The sequence below is a fragment of the Barbus barbus genome (assembly GCF_936440315.1).
Source record: "Barbus barbus genome assembly, chromosome: 6".
NCBI lineage: Eukaryota > Metazoa > Chordata > Actinopteri > Cypriniformes > Cyprinidae > Barbus > Barbus barbus.
In genome coordinates, this window is record NC_136734.1 from 32,956,263 (window position 1) to 32,974,519 (window position 18,257).

The following is an 18,257-nucleotide window of genomic DNA, read 5'->3' on the forward strand; positions in this document are numbered from 1 at the left end:
TTCTTATTTTTACCAATAAGAATTTTTTTGTTATAACCTTGTTAGATTTTTTCAGGTTTCTTTGATTTTTTCAGAATTATTTGGTTAATAAGTTCAAAAGAACACACTCTGAATTTCACTGAAGCGCACAATTTGTTTTGAGCCAAGTATTTATTTATTTATTTATATATATATATATATATATATATATATATATATATATATATATATGTGTGTGTGTGTGTGTGTGTGTGTGTTCATGCCACAGCTAAATTACAAATAATCAAACTAATAATAAAAACCATCACTGAAAGCTTTAATTTTCACAGGCATGATATTTAAAATTCTGTAACCATTTCATAATTAAATGTTAATACATGGAAAACTGATTAGAAAACAGCCCTGATCTCTGCTCCTGAGAAGACGGAGTAAAAAAAAAAAAAAAAAGCCAGCAGAACTTGTCCATCTGTTCTACTACTACTCTCTTTTTTGCTTATGATAATCAACTAAAACCCTGTTTTTTATGCCAAGTATATAATAGTTTATGCTTAAAAATGTATAAGTCTAATACGCTTGTGCCTATATCTCATACAATTAAGGAGCCTCACCATCATCCTAAGAAGATAAAAACTTTGTGAGACATGCATTCAGATAAAAAAAAAAGGCCCAAAACACCTTTGATTAAAAGTCTTATTACAAATGCCCTCAACAGCGTGGTGATAAAATAAATGATGCTGTATCTCTGCACAAAGTGTCCTTACTTGGAGCTGAGATTCAGGAAATGATGCGTTGCACTCCTAACAATATTTATACGTTAAAGGTCTCAGCACATCCTGTTGTACGTGTGAAGGGCTCAGGGTTGAGTTACTGCTATAGCTGTGGTAGCTGACTGGATGTGTTCCACTTGAGCAACAGTCTGATCACCAAGCGCTCGGACTGAGCTGCCTGCGTGGTTCTGGCCCAGAACGGTCTTAGAGTATCTACATTTTGCAGAGCCACACTGACAACGGAAGTACTTTTTCTTGATTTGCCAGTATGGATCACCATAGTCAAACCTGATGAAAGAAAAGAAAATTAGTTTTAATTCAAGCAACGTGGGGAATTATTTTGATTACAAATGTGTCAATGGATAAATAAAATAAACAATGAGAAAAATGATAAAGGTTTACCCAAGTTCGTCTCCAGCTTGAATAGCCTTACTTGCATAGAGTGCAATTCGAGGAAAACGCATGTCCTGGTGTTTGGTGAACACCCTCACTGGGAATAGATTGGGTTCACAAAGGTGATTCATAAACCTACTAACATTACCATAAAACTGGGCATCAATGCAGTAGACCTCTCCAACCTAGATGAAAAAAAATCACCATTAAATACACTATCCAAATGAGCTGTGCTTGAGCTCCATTCAAATTTGTATATATATACATTAGCGCCCCCTGAAGGTAACATGTATGAAGATTCAAGATTCAAGAGTTTTATTTGTCACATACACAATTATACAGAGTATAACCAGCAGTGAAATGTAGGTCAGGTCCGCTCCAAGGACAGTGCAATTATAAAGAATACAAATATTAAGAAGAAGTACAAACATAAAATAAAATAAAAGATAAGATAAAATAAGATAAAAAAAATATAAATATAAATGTGCAGGTCAGTATGTTGTTGACAAATAGTAATGAGAGAAATGTGCAAAAAATAATGTGCAAAAAGTTGTACAGGGTATTTGAATAGCAGCAATATGAGGTAGAGAAAAATTATGAATAGCTTATTGATATATGATATTTACATGGAGAAAAATTATGAATAACTTATTGATATGGTGATATTACATGGAGTCAAGTGATATTATGACACCGAGTTAGAGTTTAGGAGCCTGATGGCCTGGGGGAAGAAGCTCCTCCTAAGTCTCTCAGTTTTTGCCATCAGGCTACGGAAGCGCTTACCAGATGGAAGCAAAGTGAATAGATGGTTACCAGGGTGATTTGAGTCCTTGAAGATTTTAACAGCTCTACTTTTGCAGCGTTTGAGATAGATGTCCTGCAGAGAGGGGAGAGCAGACCCTGAGATGCGCTCAGCTAAGCGCACAACTCTCTGTAGTTTGCAGTCCTGATTGGAGCTGTTTCCATACCACACTGAGATGCACTGAGTCAGTACACTTTCTATGGTCCCTGAATAGAAAGTTTTCAGGATTGCTGGTGAGACCCTGAATTTCCTCAGCTGTCGCAGATGGTACAGTCTTTGCCTGGCTTTCTTAACCTGTGTTTGGATGTGTGTAGTCCAAGTCAGGTTCTCGGAGATGTTTACACCGAGGTACTTGAAGCTACTCACCCTCTCCACAGGGGTCCCACTGATCCTGAGAGGAGAGTAGGGCTGCTGCTGTCTCTTCCTAAAGTCCATGATCAGCTCTTTAGTTTTCCCCACATTCAGAGAGAGACAGTTGTCCTGGCACCATGATGAGAGTCTCTCTACCTCATCCAAGTATGCGGTCTCATCGTTGTTGGAGATGAGGCCCAGAACCACAGTGTCATCAGCGAATTTGACAATGGATGTGGAGCTGTGAGAGGACACGCAGTCATGCGTGTAGAGAGAGTAGAGCAGGGGACTCAGGACACAGCCCTGTGGGGCTCCTATGTTCAGAGTGATGGAGTTTGAGGTGAACTGGCCAACTTTCACCACTTGAGGTCTGCCGGTGAGGAAGTCTTGAATCCAGTCACAGAGTGAGGAGTTTAGGCCGAGGTCTGTGAGTTTAGATGCCAGCTTGATGGGGACTATAGTGTTGAAAGCTGAGCTATAGTCAATGAATAGCAGCTGTACATAATTCCCATTGTTGCTGTCCAAGTGTGTGAGGGAAGAGTGGAGAACGTGAGAAATGGCATCGTCCGTGGATCTATTTGGGCGATAGGCAAACTGAAGAGGGTCCAAAGTATCAGGGATGGAGGAGCAGATGTGGCTCTTTACAAGTCTCTCAAAAACCTTCATGACTATAGATGTGAGGGCAACTGGGCGATAGTCATTCAGGCAAGAGGGTTTATTGTTCTTTGGCACAGGGATAATGATGGATTTTTTGAATGAAGTGGGAACCACGGAGGTAGCAAGGGATTCGTTAAAAATGGAAGTGAACAAACCAGCGAGCTGATCGGCGCAGGACCTCAGAACACGGCCGGTTATCCCATCAGGACCGGCTGCTTTCCTGACGTTCACTCTCTTTAACGCCCTCCGAACCTCATCCTCCGATACGGTGATTACAGGATCATCGCTGCTCTGCCTGCTGCTTCCTGACGCGCCGCCGCCGTTGCCATCGAAGCTGCTGTAGAAGATGTTTAACTCGTCGGCCAGCAACGGATCTGCTCTCACCTCCGCGGAGGATTTGTTTCCGAAGTCACAGATGGTCCTCAGTCCCTGCCACATCCGTCGAGAGTTGTTGAGCTGGAAATGAGACTCAATTCTCTCTCTGTATCTGTGTTTAGCGGCTCTTACTGCACGACGGAGAGCATAGCACGATGCTTTGTACTCGCTCGTATTCCCAGACAGAAGAGCCTCATTGTAAGCGGCAGTGCGTGTGTTAACCGCGGCACGGATTGATCTGTCCACCCACGGTTTCTGATTGGAGAATGTCCTTATAGTTATTGTTTCTGTAGCTTGCTCGGTTAGCGTGTTTACAAAACTTAATGCTACATCCGTGAACTCGCTGACGTCAGAGGAACTCGTCCGGAACATGTCCCAGTCGACGTCATCAAGCGCCGCCTGCAGCATAGTCTCTGAGTGGGAGGACCAGCGCGTCACTACTCTCTGCTCCGGAGGTTCCTGAACGAGCCTTTGTTTGTATTCCGGTGTTAGAAAAATTGTGGCATGGTCCGATTTGCCAAAAGCCGGCAGTGAGCGGGCTTTGTAGGCATCCTTGAACTGAGTGTAGCAATGATCCAGTGTGTTTGGTCCTCTAGTTGGACAGGATACATGTTGATAAAAGTTCGGCATGACCTGCTTGAGGTTGGCTTTGTTAAAGTCCCCCGCGATGATAAAGGCAGCGTCAGGATGTTTGTTAATGTAGCCGCTGAGCACATCGTGAAGCTTAGACAAAGCCAAGCCGGTGTCCGCCTGTGGTGGAATGTACACAGCAGTAACAATGATCGATGAAAACTCCCGGGGCAGATAAAATGGGCGGCAAATAATGGAAAGATGTTCCAGATGAGGCGAGCAGGAACGCGACAGAATGGAGATATTCCTGGGATCACACCATTTCTTGTTGATCATGAAACATACTCCTCCACCCCTGGATTTACCGGCCTCTGCTGTTCTGTCCGTCCGAAAGACAGAGAAGTTATCACTCGGCATTACAGCAGTGTCCGGGACCGAGGACGAAAGCCACGTTTCTGACAAACAAAGGATGTTACAGTCCCTAATGTCCCGTTGGAAACTAATCCTGGCTCTAAGATCGTCCATCTTATTCTCCAAGGATTGGACATTAGCAAGGAGAATGCTTGGAAGAGGAGGACTGTGAGCCCTTTTCCTGAGTCTGACTCGAATTCCAGCGCGCTTCCCGCGGTGTTTCTTGATCCGTCGCCTCGGGGGGTTATTGTTCGTCTCCGCGTTCCGAAGAATCTCCAGAGGCCACGCAGGATTCGTGGATAAAGTGTCCTGAAGCAGGTTGGTGTAGCGGTTTCCAATGTCCAAAAGTGTTTCTATGTTGTAGGTGATCAGTGCCGACGTGAAATGTGTAAAAAGAGAAAGTAAAAGTAGGTAAAAAAGTAAGTTTAAGCAAAATCTCAGTGGAGCGACCCGGACGGCGTCATCTTAAAAATCAGCGGCGCCATCTTAAAAATCGAAAAATGAATGAAAAGCATTCACTTGCGAAAATGATAATCTTACATTTTAGCAGAATTTTAACAAGACCAATCTCTAAACTTGCCTTATTGTCTAGGTTGAACATGTACGAGTCATTTTCCCGAACATTAGCTTCCCCATCTGAAATGATTTCACCTGCAAACCTGGACACAGAGAACAATCCTCAGGGCACAAGTATTGGACCGAAACAGCATGAGATTAATCACGTCTGAATAATTGATAATTCCCCTAATGGCTTTCATTTTTGTAGCACATTTGGCATTAAATTAATATCCTTGACACTGGAGTCAGTAGGAGATGTTAAAATAATTCAACAGCAGGTTAACATGAAGAGACAACTATAATAATAGCCATTTAAAATGGGCCTCAGCAAACTTCCAAGTAATCCTCAAGATAACAGAATTGTTTAAAAAAAAAAAAAAACTGATGGATGTGTGTGACCCTGGAGCACAAAACCAGTTATATTTGTAGCAATAGCCAAAAATACGTTGAATGGGTCAAAATTATACATTTTTCTTTTATGCCAAAAATCATTAGGGTATTAAGTAATGATCATGTCCATGAAGATATTTTGTAAATTTCCTGCTGTAAATATATCAAAACTTAATTTTTGATGAATAATATGCACTGCTAAGGACTTCATTTGGACCAATTTAAAGGCGATTTTGTCAATATTTAGATTTTTTTGCACCCACAGATTCCAGATTTTCAAATAATCGTATCTCAGCAATTGGTTTTGTGGACCAGGGTCACATATTCCAATAAAGTAATGTATATATTATATTAATATTATAACTTAATATCAATATTTTTTTCATTTATAGAACCACGATTCCTACTGTCCTGGATATATGATTTTAAAAGTACCTTTTCTGCACCTGGAATTTTTATAACAAATATAATTTTTCCTAGTTGTGCCAAGCCTTAAAAAATGACTGGGTAAAAATTATGAGCTAAAAAAAAAAAATCCTTATCCAGTAAATAACAGACAACTGGGAAAAGTTATGAGGCCTTTGAATATAGCTGTGGATTTGTGTTCATTTGTGTGTAAAGCAACTGATCTAAAGAGAGGGTCATACTCGCATACGAAAGTTCCCTCAGGAATATCCTGCAGTGCTCGGACACCCCAGCCCATCCTCTCAGTCCTAAACACCTGCAGTCTGACCCTAAAGATGAGAAAATTATACAGTTGTGAGAAAAATGCGAGTACATAAATTCAGAGTTGACCAAATATTCAGAGAATATGCAATAATACATCAATTCGTTATATTACCGAAGGCCATTCTGTATCACTCTATTTCGGCACGTTCTCCAACAGGAACAGGCGTGGTTACACTCAAACAGGAAGGGTGGATCATCCCTGCAGAACTCTTTCAACAAGCGGCCATCCTGCACACCAAGAAATCATAAATACTACTAATTTTAATAATAAGCATTACAAAAATCCTCCTCTAATCATATGGTCACGCACAGCACAATCATGGTTGGTGACTATTAATATGTTGTGAAACAGCTGCTAAAGACCTGGGATTGGCAACAACTATATTTTATGTCACTGTATCATTACCATGTCATTTATCTTGCTAAAATGAATAATTTAGCACTAGCAGCCTCTTACCTTGTCATACCAACAGCGCATGCTGAGCTGGCCACAGATACAACTGCTTGATGCACAGTCATCTTTACAACTGCAGTGCTATTCCAGCGAGAGAGAGAAAGAGAGAGAGACACAAGCATTTCATATAGTTATAATAACAGCATTAACCTTGTTATGGCTTTTGACACTATGCCTCTAAGCCTCTTGCCTGTAAGTGCATTATGTTCTCATCTATATTGACTTGAGAGGTAAAACAGTTCTCTGGAACATATTTGAAGTTGCTGGGGCAGGGCTCGTGGTCCACCCCATTCGCACACGGCACAGGGACGTCCTCATAGCCTCGGGACACATCTCTGAAACACAACGCACAACAGACCCACAATCACATAAAATATTTACCCACATTCTGTGCCAAAGATTCAATATATTTTAAGGCCATTCACACATGGGCATGACAGCTGACTTTGTAGCTGCACAAAGAAAAGCAGAATGAAGACTAAGAAATGTGTGGATACTTCAAATTTCTTCAAGTCAAATGAATGGAATATTGATTCAGCTGTAGCCAGTTTTCACTGGTTTTCAGTATGGACCTGAAGCTGCAAAAATCTGGTTTGAAAAGATGCAGTACTGATTAAATCAAGATAAATACTGCATTAGAGTACAGTACATGGACTTGCAATTCATAGCAGTTTCAATAGCAGTGTCAATAAAGAGTATCAAATTCTAGCTTACAAAACATTATATGATTTTTGAATAATTAATCTCCATTTCATTGCATGAAGTAAGTATTTGATACAATAGAAAAATAGAACTTAATATTTGGTACAGAAACCTTTGTTTACAATTACAGAGGTCAGACGTTTCCTGTAGTTCTTGACCAGGTTTGCACACACTGCAGCAGGGATTTTGGCCCACTCCTCCATACAGGTCTTCTCCAGATCTTTCAGGTTTTGGGGCTGTCGCTGGGCAACACGGAGTTTCAGCTCCCTCCATAGATTTTCTATTGTGTTCAGGTCTGGAGACTGGCTAGGCCACTCCAGGACCTTGAAATGCTTCTTACGGAGCCACTCCTTAGTTGCCTTTGCTGTGTGTTTGGGGTCATTGTCATGCTGGAAGACCCAACCACGACCCATCTTCAATGCTCTTACTGAGGGAAGGAGGTTGTTGCCCAAAATCTCACGATACATGGCCCCATCCATCCTCCCCTCAATATGGTGCAGTCGTCCTGTCCCCTTTGCAGAAAAGCAAAGCATGATGTTTCCACCCCCATGCTTCACGGTTGGGATGGTGTTCTTGGGATTGTACTCATCCTCTTTCTTCCTCCAAACACAGCGAGTGGAGTTTATACCAAAATGTTCTATTTTGGTCTCATCTGACCACATGACCTTCTCCCATGCCTCCTCTGGATCATCCAGATGGTGTTTGGCAAACTTCAGACGGGCTTGGACATGTGCTGTCTTGAGCGCGCTGCAAGATTTTAATCCATGACGGTGTAGCGTGTTACTAATGGTAACCATTGAGACTGTGGTCCCAGCTCTCTTCAGGTCATTGACCAGGTCCTCCCGTGTAGTTGTAGGCTGATCCCTCACCTCCACGAGGCGAGATCTTGCATGGTGCCCCAGTCTGAGGGAGATTGACAGTCATCTTGAATTTCTTCCATTTTCTAATAATTGCGCCAACAGTTGTTGCCTTCTCACCAAGCTGTTTGCCTATTGTCCTGTAGCCCATCCCAGCCTTGTGCAGGTCTACAGTTTTGTCCCTAGTGTCCTAAAGCCAGGCTCACACTGTGCGATTTTTAATAGTCTTTTGCGATTGTTGCTTGTCACACTGTACGAACATGATCCCCATGCCAGACTGTAGGATCTCAGTTGTCTTAATGTCAGACTGTACGACAGTCAAGACGCGACAAAAACGGACGTACTCAAGAAGACTTGTCCGGAGTTTTACGTCATCAATACGTGACCCGCGTTCTCTCGCTATAATGGTAGCTAGCAAACAACAGCAACATGTAGCGTTAGTTTTATTAATTACATGCCTTGATGTTAAAAATCCCCCGAAAAAGACGACGTGTGTGGCGCAAGTCATGGCTGGGCAAAAGAGGACTTTATGGACTTCCAGTTTTACAGAGCGAACTTGAGGTAATTTTGTTATTCGAGTTTAAACATCCTGCCCCTTAATAAATAAACTAAGTAAACTTTAATTTGTACATATATTGTTTTTACAAATAACGAAGTTGAAGTTTGAAGTTGTCGCGCTAATTGCGTCATCAAGTTCAGTGCTCCTATTGGTTCTTGGTTTGACGGTCGTCGTAGGAGATGTCACACTGCAGGAAAGTGTCTGAAATCTTCTGACACTGCCAGAATTTAATCGGAGGAAAAAATTTATCGCAACGGCCATTAATCGGCTGTCGGAGAACATGTCAAACCAGCGATCTAGACAACCGATTTTAGCCTAGGATTATAGGAATCTTTTAGGATTTTCTAAATTTGTCTCAGACGACCAAATCGTGGCCAAAATCGCACAGTGTGAGCCGGGCTTTAGACAGCTCTTTGGTCTTGCCCATAGTGGAGAGGTTGGAGTCTGATTGAGTGTGTGAACAGGTGTATTTTATACAGGTAACAAGTTCAAACAGGTGCAGTTAATACAGGTAATGAGTGGAGGATAAGAGGGCTTCTTAAAGACAAACTAACAGGTCTGTGAGAGCAAGAATTCTTGCTGGTTGGTAGGTGATCAAATACTTATTTCATGCAATAAAATGGAAATTAATTATTCAAAAATCATACAATGTGATTTTCTGGATTTGTTTTATATTTTGTCTCACAGTTGAGGTGTACCTATGATGAAAATTACAGATCTCTCAATTCTTTGTAAGTGGAAAACTTGAAAAATCGGCAGTGTATCAAATACTTATTTGCCCCACTGTATTTGTATGCACAAGGAGTCTCAAAAACCGAGATCTGAGCTCACCATCATCAAGTCTGTCGGCGATACATAAAGAGACAGAAAACAAACGGACTAAATCCATAAGTACTGTAGAACCATCTTCAAGATGCTTGGAAAAAAAATAGAATATGTAACAAAATACTGTCTGTGATATTACCCTGCAAAATAGAAAGATATGATCCTAGCGTTCTTGTATTACCTGCAGAGGAGTCTTTCTCTTAGGCTGTCTCTGCCTCTCCTAGCATCTGTCAGCTTCTTATTGGTGTTGAGGATTGTCCACATCTTGGAATTTATACTACAGCAGTCCAAAGCAGTCTCACCATCCTTGTTTTTCAGATTTACCTCTGCTCCTCGAGACAGAAACAGCCTAGAGACAAAACTTAAGATTAGTCCTTTTACAACTGACAGTTTCAACCACAAACCTTTGTCTGAATTGAATCATTCTGAGGAGCTGCTTTAACACAATCTGAATTGTATAAAGTGCTATAGAAATAAAGGTGACTAGAAAAATTAACAGGAGACACTGTAATGCTCAATATGGTGGTAAATATATTATTTTGGAAATTTATCGTCACACGAAAGTCATTAATTGAAGCAGATATGAGCTGTACTTGTATGTCTTTTGCCTACAGAGAAACCCAGTTTGTTACCCAGATGGCCTCAAGTGAACTGACTTCCCCTAAAGTGACCTTGGGATAACATGAATACTTCCTTTATATTTCAGTGCTCATAAAGGGTCTTGCTCCCAGTTATCTAAGTATACTATCTTTGTTCTACATTTACATTACACAGTCCAGCTGGTTCTGTCTGACAGCAATGTGGAGAGGTGAGTCTCCATGGATGTTCACAGCATGTAGGTCAGATCTCTTGTCAAGCAGCAGCTGAGCGATCTCATCACAGCCAGAGAATGCTGCCCAGTGGAGGCAGGCATTCTCCTCCTAGATAACACATCAGACCACAAGCAAAATTCATCTCGGGATGATAAAAATCGCATATCTATCATACATAAGCACTAGTAGTGTTCCAAAGTTTGTGATTGGTAAGATTAATGTCACATGATCCTTAAGAAAAATCATTCTAATATGCTGACTTGGTGCTCAAGAAACATGTTGAAAACAGCTTAAGAGTTTTTTTCAGGATTCTCTGCTGAATATAGAGTTCAATAGAAGAGCACTTGTAATCAATTTAATGCCTTTTTGCTGAATAAAAGTATTAACTTATTAATCTTCTGAATGGTAGCGTACATGTTCAAGTAGAAATCTATTAACTGATTTACAATCAGATCGTTTGACATGCAATTATTTGCAGGCAATCCATTTTAGCAGTATGATTTTAACAAACAAGGTGAAAAAGGTGCATCAAAAACCTGAAATATTGAGATGAAATACTCACAGACCTTATCTCTTATTTGGACATCAGCTCCCGCTGAGATCAGCATCTTCACCTGCTCTAGATTCGTGTTCTCAGTTGCCCAGGTAAGAGGCGCCCACCCGCCATCATCCTGACCAAAAGAAGAAGACCCATAATCTTCAATTATTAAGCACTCCGGTATCCATACAGAATCTAAGAATGGGTAGTTTTGCTGTCAAAAACTCCTTACATCATCCTCAAAAAAACTCAAATTAAAATGTAATTTAAGGGGTAAATAAATATGGCATGTACACAAAAATGTTTATTCTATATAACAATCTCATGCACACTGCTACCTTACAGTTGACGTCTATGGATGGCATGGAGACAAGATACTGCAGCACACCTGTGTGTCCTCCTCTGGCTGCCAAGTGAAGACATGTAGAGCCTCTCATATCCTGTGAAGAAGGCATAAATCACTAGATTTTAATCATGCAAATACCTTGCATACTGAACGCATTGCATACAGTGGCTTAGGGATTTCAATACCTCATTAAACCAATGGGTAGCACGAGTTAACTGTAGCAAAGCATTTTGTATTTCACAGTTGATTGAGAGTTGAAGGCTGGCTATCATACCTTATGCCCAGTAGAAGCACCAGCTTTCAGTAAGTATTTCACTGTTTCTAGATGATTTTTCTCACAGGCATACATCAGAGGGGTTCTCTGCTCTGAATCACACATGTCCAGGTTCGCACCAGCCTATAGATATAAAGAAATTATTTATATTACCAAACTTCAATATTAAATAAGAGCAAATAATACTGGATGTACTCATGGAAAATGGAATTTAAAAAAAATATATAAAAAATAAAACATAATAAATTAAATAAAATAATTTTTAAAAATTAAGTTCATCAGGTCCTATTACAACAGTTTTCAAAAGTTATCATAAATAAATAAATAAATAAATGTTTCTTGAGCTCCAAATCAGCAAATTAGAATGATTTCTGAAGAATAATGTGACACTGAAGGCTGAAATTATTCAGTTTTGCCATCACAGGATTAAATTACGTTTTGAATAAAAATAATAATAAATATTTAAAATATTCATATTTCTCAATATTACAGTTTTTACTGTATTGTAAAAAAAATGCAGCCTTGCTGAGCATAAGAGACTTCTTTTAGTAACATAAAAGACTTACAGACCCTAGACTTTTGAATGGTAGTGTATATTAAGAAACAGCTAATTTCTGAATGTGAATGTATGCTATTAGCATAAACAGTACCTGCAATAATATATGGCAGATCTCTTTATGTCCCTCCTCAGCAGCACAATGCAAGGAAGTCTTCCTCTTCTCACTGTCCATACGCAAATTTGGGTCCACACCTTCCACTGATTACCATCAAAACAATACCAGTTATCAATCACAAAGCATCTAATACATCATATATATATGACTGGTTTCTTGAGAAAAATCATACCCAGCATATGCAGGATCCTCTGGAGCTCTCCTCTCTTCGCAGAGAAGTAAAGCTGCTTTGGAGGCAGCTTGAATTTCTTATACCTTTAAAAATATGCAATGCTTGTTTTAAACTATAGGCAACAAAGCAAATCTATAAATGGTGAAGAGTCAAATAAACTATCTAATGCATTTATTTAATGATACAGGATCAGGACATCACTGATGTACAGGACCAGGACAGATCCTTACTTCCCATCCTCGAGTGCATTTAAAACGCTTTCCAGAGATTCTTTAGCAGGGTCTATCACTCCACAAACAGCTACAGAGTCCAATTTAGCCCTGCTGTAAAACACAATAATAACAGATATACAACAACGTAACCAGTGTGAGCAAACACAACAAATTTAATTTAACTTACTCCATTGATTTAACTGATTTAAACTTACTCCATTAAGGCAGTGTCTCTTTTGTGCACGGGCACAGCGGCTGTTGGCACTGCAGTAACACAATCAGGTTTGGGGATCGTGGCCTCCTTAGCATGACTAGCCTCCTCACCGCAGTGAGGGCAGTAGACCTGACCTCTGATCAGAGAGACACAGCTCCGGTGAAAGCGGTGAGAGATGTTCCCATCTGGCTGACATTCCATAAACGTCCCCTGGATTAGACAGACCGCTATAATATTAATTTTGTAATTACAGTGTATCAGGGTTTTAACTCCCAAGTTGAACTATTAAAGGTGCAACTTTTTGTGATTAAAAAAACTGTAGCCGCTAAATAAATTAATAGCACTTCAAATATGTTTAAAATCAAGCACACTCACACCTTTTGAATTCTACATGGACCTCGCAAAACACTTATTAATCATGGCTGGCTGCTAAAAGCTGATAAAATGTAATAATAGCACATTTCTACAACAGCATCCGAAGGCCAACACAAAAACAAGTCCATAATGTATTTGTTTAATAAAAAATAAAATGAATGAAAGTGTATACATTCTCTCTTAATTTTGGGATACTTTGGGAAAGCTATTCATACACCACCACTTAAGAGTTGTTTTGTTTTTTTTTACATGTAATACTAAAGACTGAAGTAACAGCTGCTGAAAATTCAGCTTTGCCAATACAGGAAATAAATTACATTTTAAAATATATTCAGATAAAAAAAATGATCTTATTACAGTTATTATAATAATATTTCACAATATTACGGTTTAACTGTATTTTTTATCAAATAAATGCAGGTTTTTAAAAAAAACAACCCCAAACGTTTGAAAGCTAGTGTATGGTTTACTTACAGCCCTGCAGAAGAAACCACAGCCTGGGCAGCTCTGGTGTTTCACCATGCCAGCACGATGATCCTCACACAACACCAGCAATGGAATCCTCAGAGAGGGACGCATCATTTCCTGCTTCAGAATCACCTTTCGACATAAACTCAGCTAGAGATAGGGGGAAAATTTTTTTTTTCTTTAATGCTTTCTTGAAATCAATTCACCATTTACTAATCAAACACATAAGTCTATTTATGCTATCATAAATAAAAAAGCATATACTACAGTTACTGTGTGAATGAAACTGTTACAGTGGTCTGAATATATTTAAAGATTTCATTTTGTTATCCCTTCACAGTCAGATGTTTTGAAACATGACATGTTCTACCTTTCCATCAACACTCTCTACAGCCATGCACTTGCCCTCAGCAAGAGTTACTACATCCTGGTTCTTCGGTGCCTCCATGCGACAGCTACACAGTGGAGGTTCCAACGTGTCATCAGCCTCCATGTTCTCTTTATCCTCCGGCAAACCTGATATACACAAACACTTCAGGTACTTGAAAGTGTTTTTTTTTTTTTTACAGTTTTAGCCCTCTGGTACTAGAATGTCCTAGGCTACTAAACCCTCCCTGATCTGCCATTTCTTTCTTTTTTAGGATGATGTATTAAATCAAGCGAATATGCAATAAAAAGTTGTTTATTTTTACAAAAGGTCTGCATGTATGTTGCCATGTGGTCTTATTGTCTTACAAAGTCAGAATGCTCTGTCTGAAACCTGCCTCTGCTCATTCTGAGATCACCCTATTGTATGAAAACAAACAGAAAGGAAGTATACACTTTTCATGAGGTGGAAGTATGAAATACATAAGCAAGCAAGAAGTGGGCTTCAGTTCTGTTGTCTTTAGGTGCAGATAATATCTACCTGTGGGGACTTCTGTGAACATGCTTTCATGAGCCAGAGCATGTAGAGGCAGCTCTGTGTATTCTTCAGCGTGGCCTTGTGGAAGGTCCTCTGTTTCCTTGTTCTTATGAGGTTGTGCTGCACTTTCTCTCTCAGCCGCTGAAGCCTGCTTCTCTGGTTTCTCAGAATTAACACAATTTTTCAATGCCTCTTCAATGGCCATCTGCATAACTTTGCAGCCAACTGTAAGTGAACCCTCCTGCAGGGTTTGGAAACAAAGATCTTGAATGTTCAAGATTTGGCCAAGATGAATGGCTTCATTTGACACACATGGAAGCAGTCTAATGTGTAAGATATCAGACCTGCCCATTTGAAGAGGACAACGATACATTCGGTTTCTTGGACACTTTTGGTTTCTTTTTGGGAACAAAATTATATAAGCCCATTTTTCTTTTCTTCTTCTTAGAGGCTGCAGAAGAATACAAACAGGGGGCATGCAATTGGGTTTACTCTCGTGTTCTAAACAAAGAGGTTTTAATGTAACTTTTTAGCTAAAAAATTCACACCTGTTTGTGTCGAGTCTTTGAGTTCCTGAGGTAAACTGAGATGCTGTGCGCGCAAGGACTCCACTCCTCCACTCCTCTCATACACACTTTTCTCGATGTTCATTGTCTATGTTGTTGCATTAATAAAAACAGACATATATAAGTCTTTTTTGGACAGATTTTGGTAACATTTTAGTATAGGGACCAATTCTCACTATTAACTAGTTGCTTATTATTAGCATGCCTATTATTAACATTTACAGCTATTTATTCATACATATAAAGCACATATTCTGCATGACTATATTCTAGATCCATAATCCTTCCCAATACCTAAACTTAACAACTACCTTACTTTTAAAGAGTTAATGACTTTATTCAGTACGGATATATTGCATAAGGATATATATATATAATATGGATATATTATTGCATAAGTGTTTTATTTTTAATAAATGCTGTTTTGTTTTTTTACTTTCTAATCATCAGAATTAGAAAGAATCGTGAAAAAAAACGATCATGGTTTCCACAAAAATATTAACCAGCACAACCATTTGTGAAAATAATAAGAAGCAGTATAATTAAACTGTGAAAATAATAAGAAGCGAGCACCAGATAAGCATATTAGAATGATTTCTGAAGGATATATATATATATATATATATATATATATATATATATAAAAATACAAAAAAAAACAGTTACTCTAACCTGTAATAATATTTTACAAATTACAATTTTTGCTGTATTTGGTGTGCATAAGAAAACATTTTACTGACTTATCTTACTGATTGAATGGTACTACATATATAAGAAATATCATTTATGGGCATCACTCCCATAAAACTGTTTTTGTCCCAGGCCCTTTGAATTTGACTACGCATCAGTATAAATATCCAACCACATTCAGAGAAGTCTGTTCCCTCCAACACAAACATTTTAGGTGATCATCCAAATCCATGCCTTCCACATTTTCCTGACTCATTAATATGAACTAGAAAGTACATATGCAAGCAGCAGGCTACCTTCAGAGCAGATGGAGCTGGTGCTGGTCTAACCATGGTTTTCCAAGCCAAACGTGGCGGAGCAGGATTCACAGCTTTAAACTCCTCCGGCCCTCTCTGGGCATCCCCTTCCTGTCTGGCTGCAGGTGAGGACAAAGTGGGGATGCTCTTGGTGGCATTACCAGACTCAGAACTCTGTGTTTCTGAAGCATCTTGTTTATCTTGCTGGATAGAGTCATGATTTCCTGAGATGATGCTTTCACCTGGTAGCTTGAGGGATGTCTGGCCAGAGAGTAGCTGAAAGCCGGTCCCTGGGCTCTTTGTGCTGCCTAGTCCACTCTGTTGTTTAACAACTTTTGGAGCAGCACCAAGGGATTTGGTCTTCCTGCCTCTTCTCGGTGGGTCCGCAGGACTGTCCATACCTACAACCACAGCATGATAAAATGTGTGACCCTGGAGCACAAAACCAGTCATAAGTTGCACGGGTATGTATGTAGCAATAGCCAACAATACATTGTATGGGTCAAAATGATCAATTTTTCTTTTATTTAAAAAATCATTAGGTTATTCAGTAAAGATCATGCTCCATGAAGATATTTTGTAAATTTCTTACCATAAAGACATCAAAATTAAATTTTTGATTAGTAATATGCATTGCTAAGAACTTCATTTGGACAACTTTAAAGGCGATTTTCTCAATATTTTGATTTTTTTTTTTTTTTGCACCTTCAGATTCCAGATTTAGTTGTATCTCAGACAAATGTTGACCTATCCTAACAAACCATACATCAATGGAAAGTTTATTTGTTCAGATTAACAGTTTTCAGATGATGTATAAATCTCAATTTAAAAAAATTGACCCTTATGACTGGTTTTGTGGTCCAGGGTCACATATGAAAAACATTAAGGCATGCAAACAATGTGCATTTCGCACTTGATACGTGAATCAATTCTGAAAAAAATACCAGATCCTTTTGTAGTATGGGCTGCATTAACCGACCTGAACTTGCATTATGAATAATAACCTTGAAATCAATGAACTCACCTTTTTTGGACTTGGCCATGGCAGGGGGAACCTGGAGCAATCCAAGACCTCCAAGTCCCTTCCTCTGTGAGAATTTACAGGTGTTAGAATATGATCATATTCGCATGTTTTATAATAATCAGTTAATGTAAAAATATACATGCGCGAACAATATATACAAATATATAGTCATAATGTAAATTATATTGTATGGTTGGAGCCTAATGGTTTTTACTTATGTAAAATGACAGGAATAAAGCAATTAAAACGATTCTACATATGATCAGATTAAAAAATAGTATGCATTTACTGGTATTGATGGGGGGAAATAATGTATCAACCGTGCTCTGAAGGGCTGCGTTTCAAAATCTAGTAAGCTGCCTACTTAGAACATTTTGCACATCAAATGCTGTATGTCTGGGCATCACACTAGATTTTGAGACACAGCCAACAAAACGATAAATTATACTTTCTTTGAATTGCTGAAAAGGCATGACAGCCTATTAGACTCGTGCTTTCCTATGTCTTATTAACTGAGGAATATAACAGCATTTGTTAATGTTTATATCGGACGCACCGCTCACTGTTGGCGGAATTACAATGAACAACATCAAACAATGTCGCTAACAGACGCGCATGACACCAGCCACACCACCACAAATCTAGACGGAGCATGTATCATAAACTACATTCGGCGTGGGACATTTATTCACAAAAAATGACTGCTTTGCACATACTTACCCGTTAATTTATGATGGTTTGCATTTTTGTAAAACTCAGTTCATTCCGAAAGTTTAGAGGCTTGTCTTCCTCTCTGCACTTTCCTGCTACAGGCACCCTGCGACTGTCATGTGACCACACCGCGCCCTCTACTGGTAAGGGGGGCGTTTACTGTTTAGTTTAGTTGCTAAGTGCGTTGACCTCAGGCCCACTGTAATCCATTCGTGAACTTTTTGTTGTTGTTTTTACCTTCTCGTTACGAAACATAAGCATAAGTGTCACGTATCACATGTATATTGCAATAAATTAAGACATTATTGGGGAAAAACAATATTGTTTGCACCTCAACAAACTGAGCCTCAAGAATTGTTGTGCCAACAGAAATTCCTTTGAAATAACTGACCACACTAAAAGGCATTATATAATTTGCAGTCTCGCGTGCACATTTTCTAATGTGTGGCAGTTGGCACTTAAGGCTGACCTGTATAATTTCTCCTTACTACTTTACGGTACACATAAAGCTCGAGTTATGACCACTATTGATGATTTATAACCCTCCAGTTGCTTTAATGGATCTTTGTCCTATGCAACAACTAAAGAATAATGTAAACAGC

At 39.3% G+C, this 18,257-nt stretch overlaps 1 protein-coding gene across 2 annotated transcripts; it reads right to left on the reverse strand.

Annotated features, from left to right (window-relative positions):
• Nucleotides 1-275: 275 nt before the first annotated feature.
• LOC306870953 (histone-lysine N-methyltransferase EHMT1-like) lies at nucleotides 276-17,787 on the reverse strand. 2 transcript variants are annotated; one of them, XM_079418560.1, is made up of 24 exons: nucleotides 17,665-17,787; nucleotides 16,945-17,008; nucleotides 15,921-16,321; nucleotides 14,917-15,022; nucleotides 14,713-14,819; nucleotides 14,372-14,609; nucleotides 13,835-13,980; nucleotides 13,471-13,614; nucleotides 12,623-12,831; nucleotides 12,426-12,518; nucleotides 12,196-12,278; nucleotides 12,000-12,106; nucleotides 11,350-11,472; nucleotides 11,068-11,169; nucleotides 10,758-10,862; nucleotides 10,145-10,299; nucleotides 9,561-9,728; nucleotides 6,627-6,771; nucleotides 6,440-6,517; nucleotides 6,095-6,210; nucleotides 5,901-5,987; nucleotides 4,886-4,964; nucleotides 1,149-1,324; nucleotides 276-1,034 (listed from the first exon to the last, which is right to left on the reverse strand). In XM_079418560.1, exons 2-24 carry the CDS (start codon nucleotides 16,961-16,963, stop codon nucleotides 833-835), a joined length of 3,189 nt encoding a protein of 1,062 aa, XP_079274686.1. In that variant the 5' UTR covers nucleotides 16,964-17,008; nucleotides 17,665-17,787; the 3' UTR covers nucleotides 276-832. The 2 variants fall into 2 exon arrangements, with proteins under 2 accessions (XP_079274686.1, XP_079274687.1); XM_079418561.1 differs by lacking the exons at nucleotides 14,713-14,819; nucleotides 14,917-15,022.
• Between the last annotated feature and the right edge of the window lie 470 nt (nucleotides 17,788-18,257).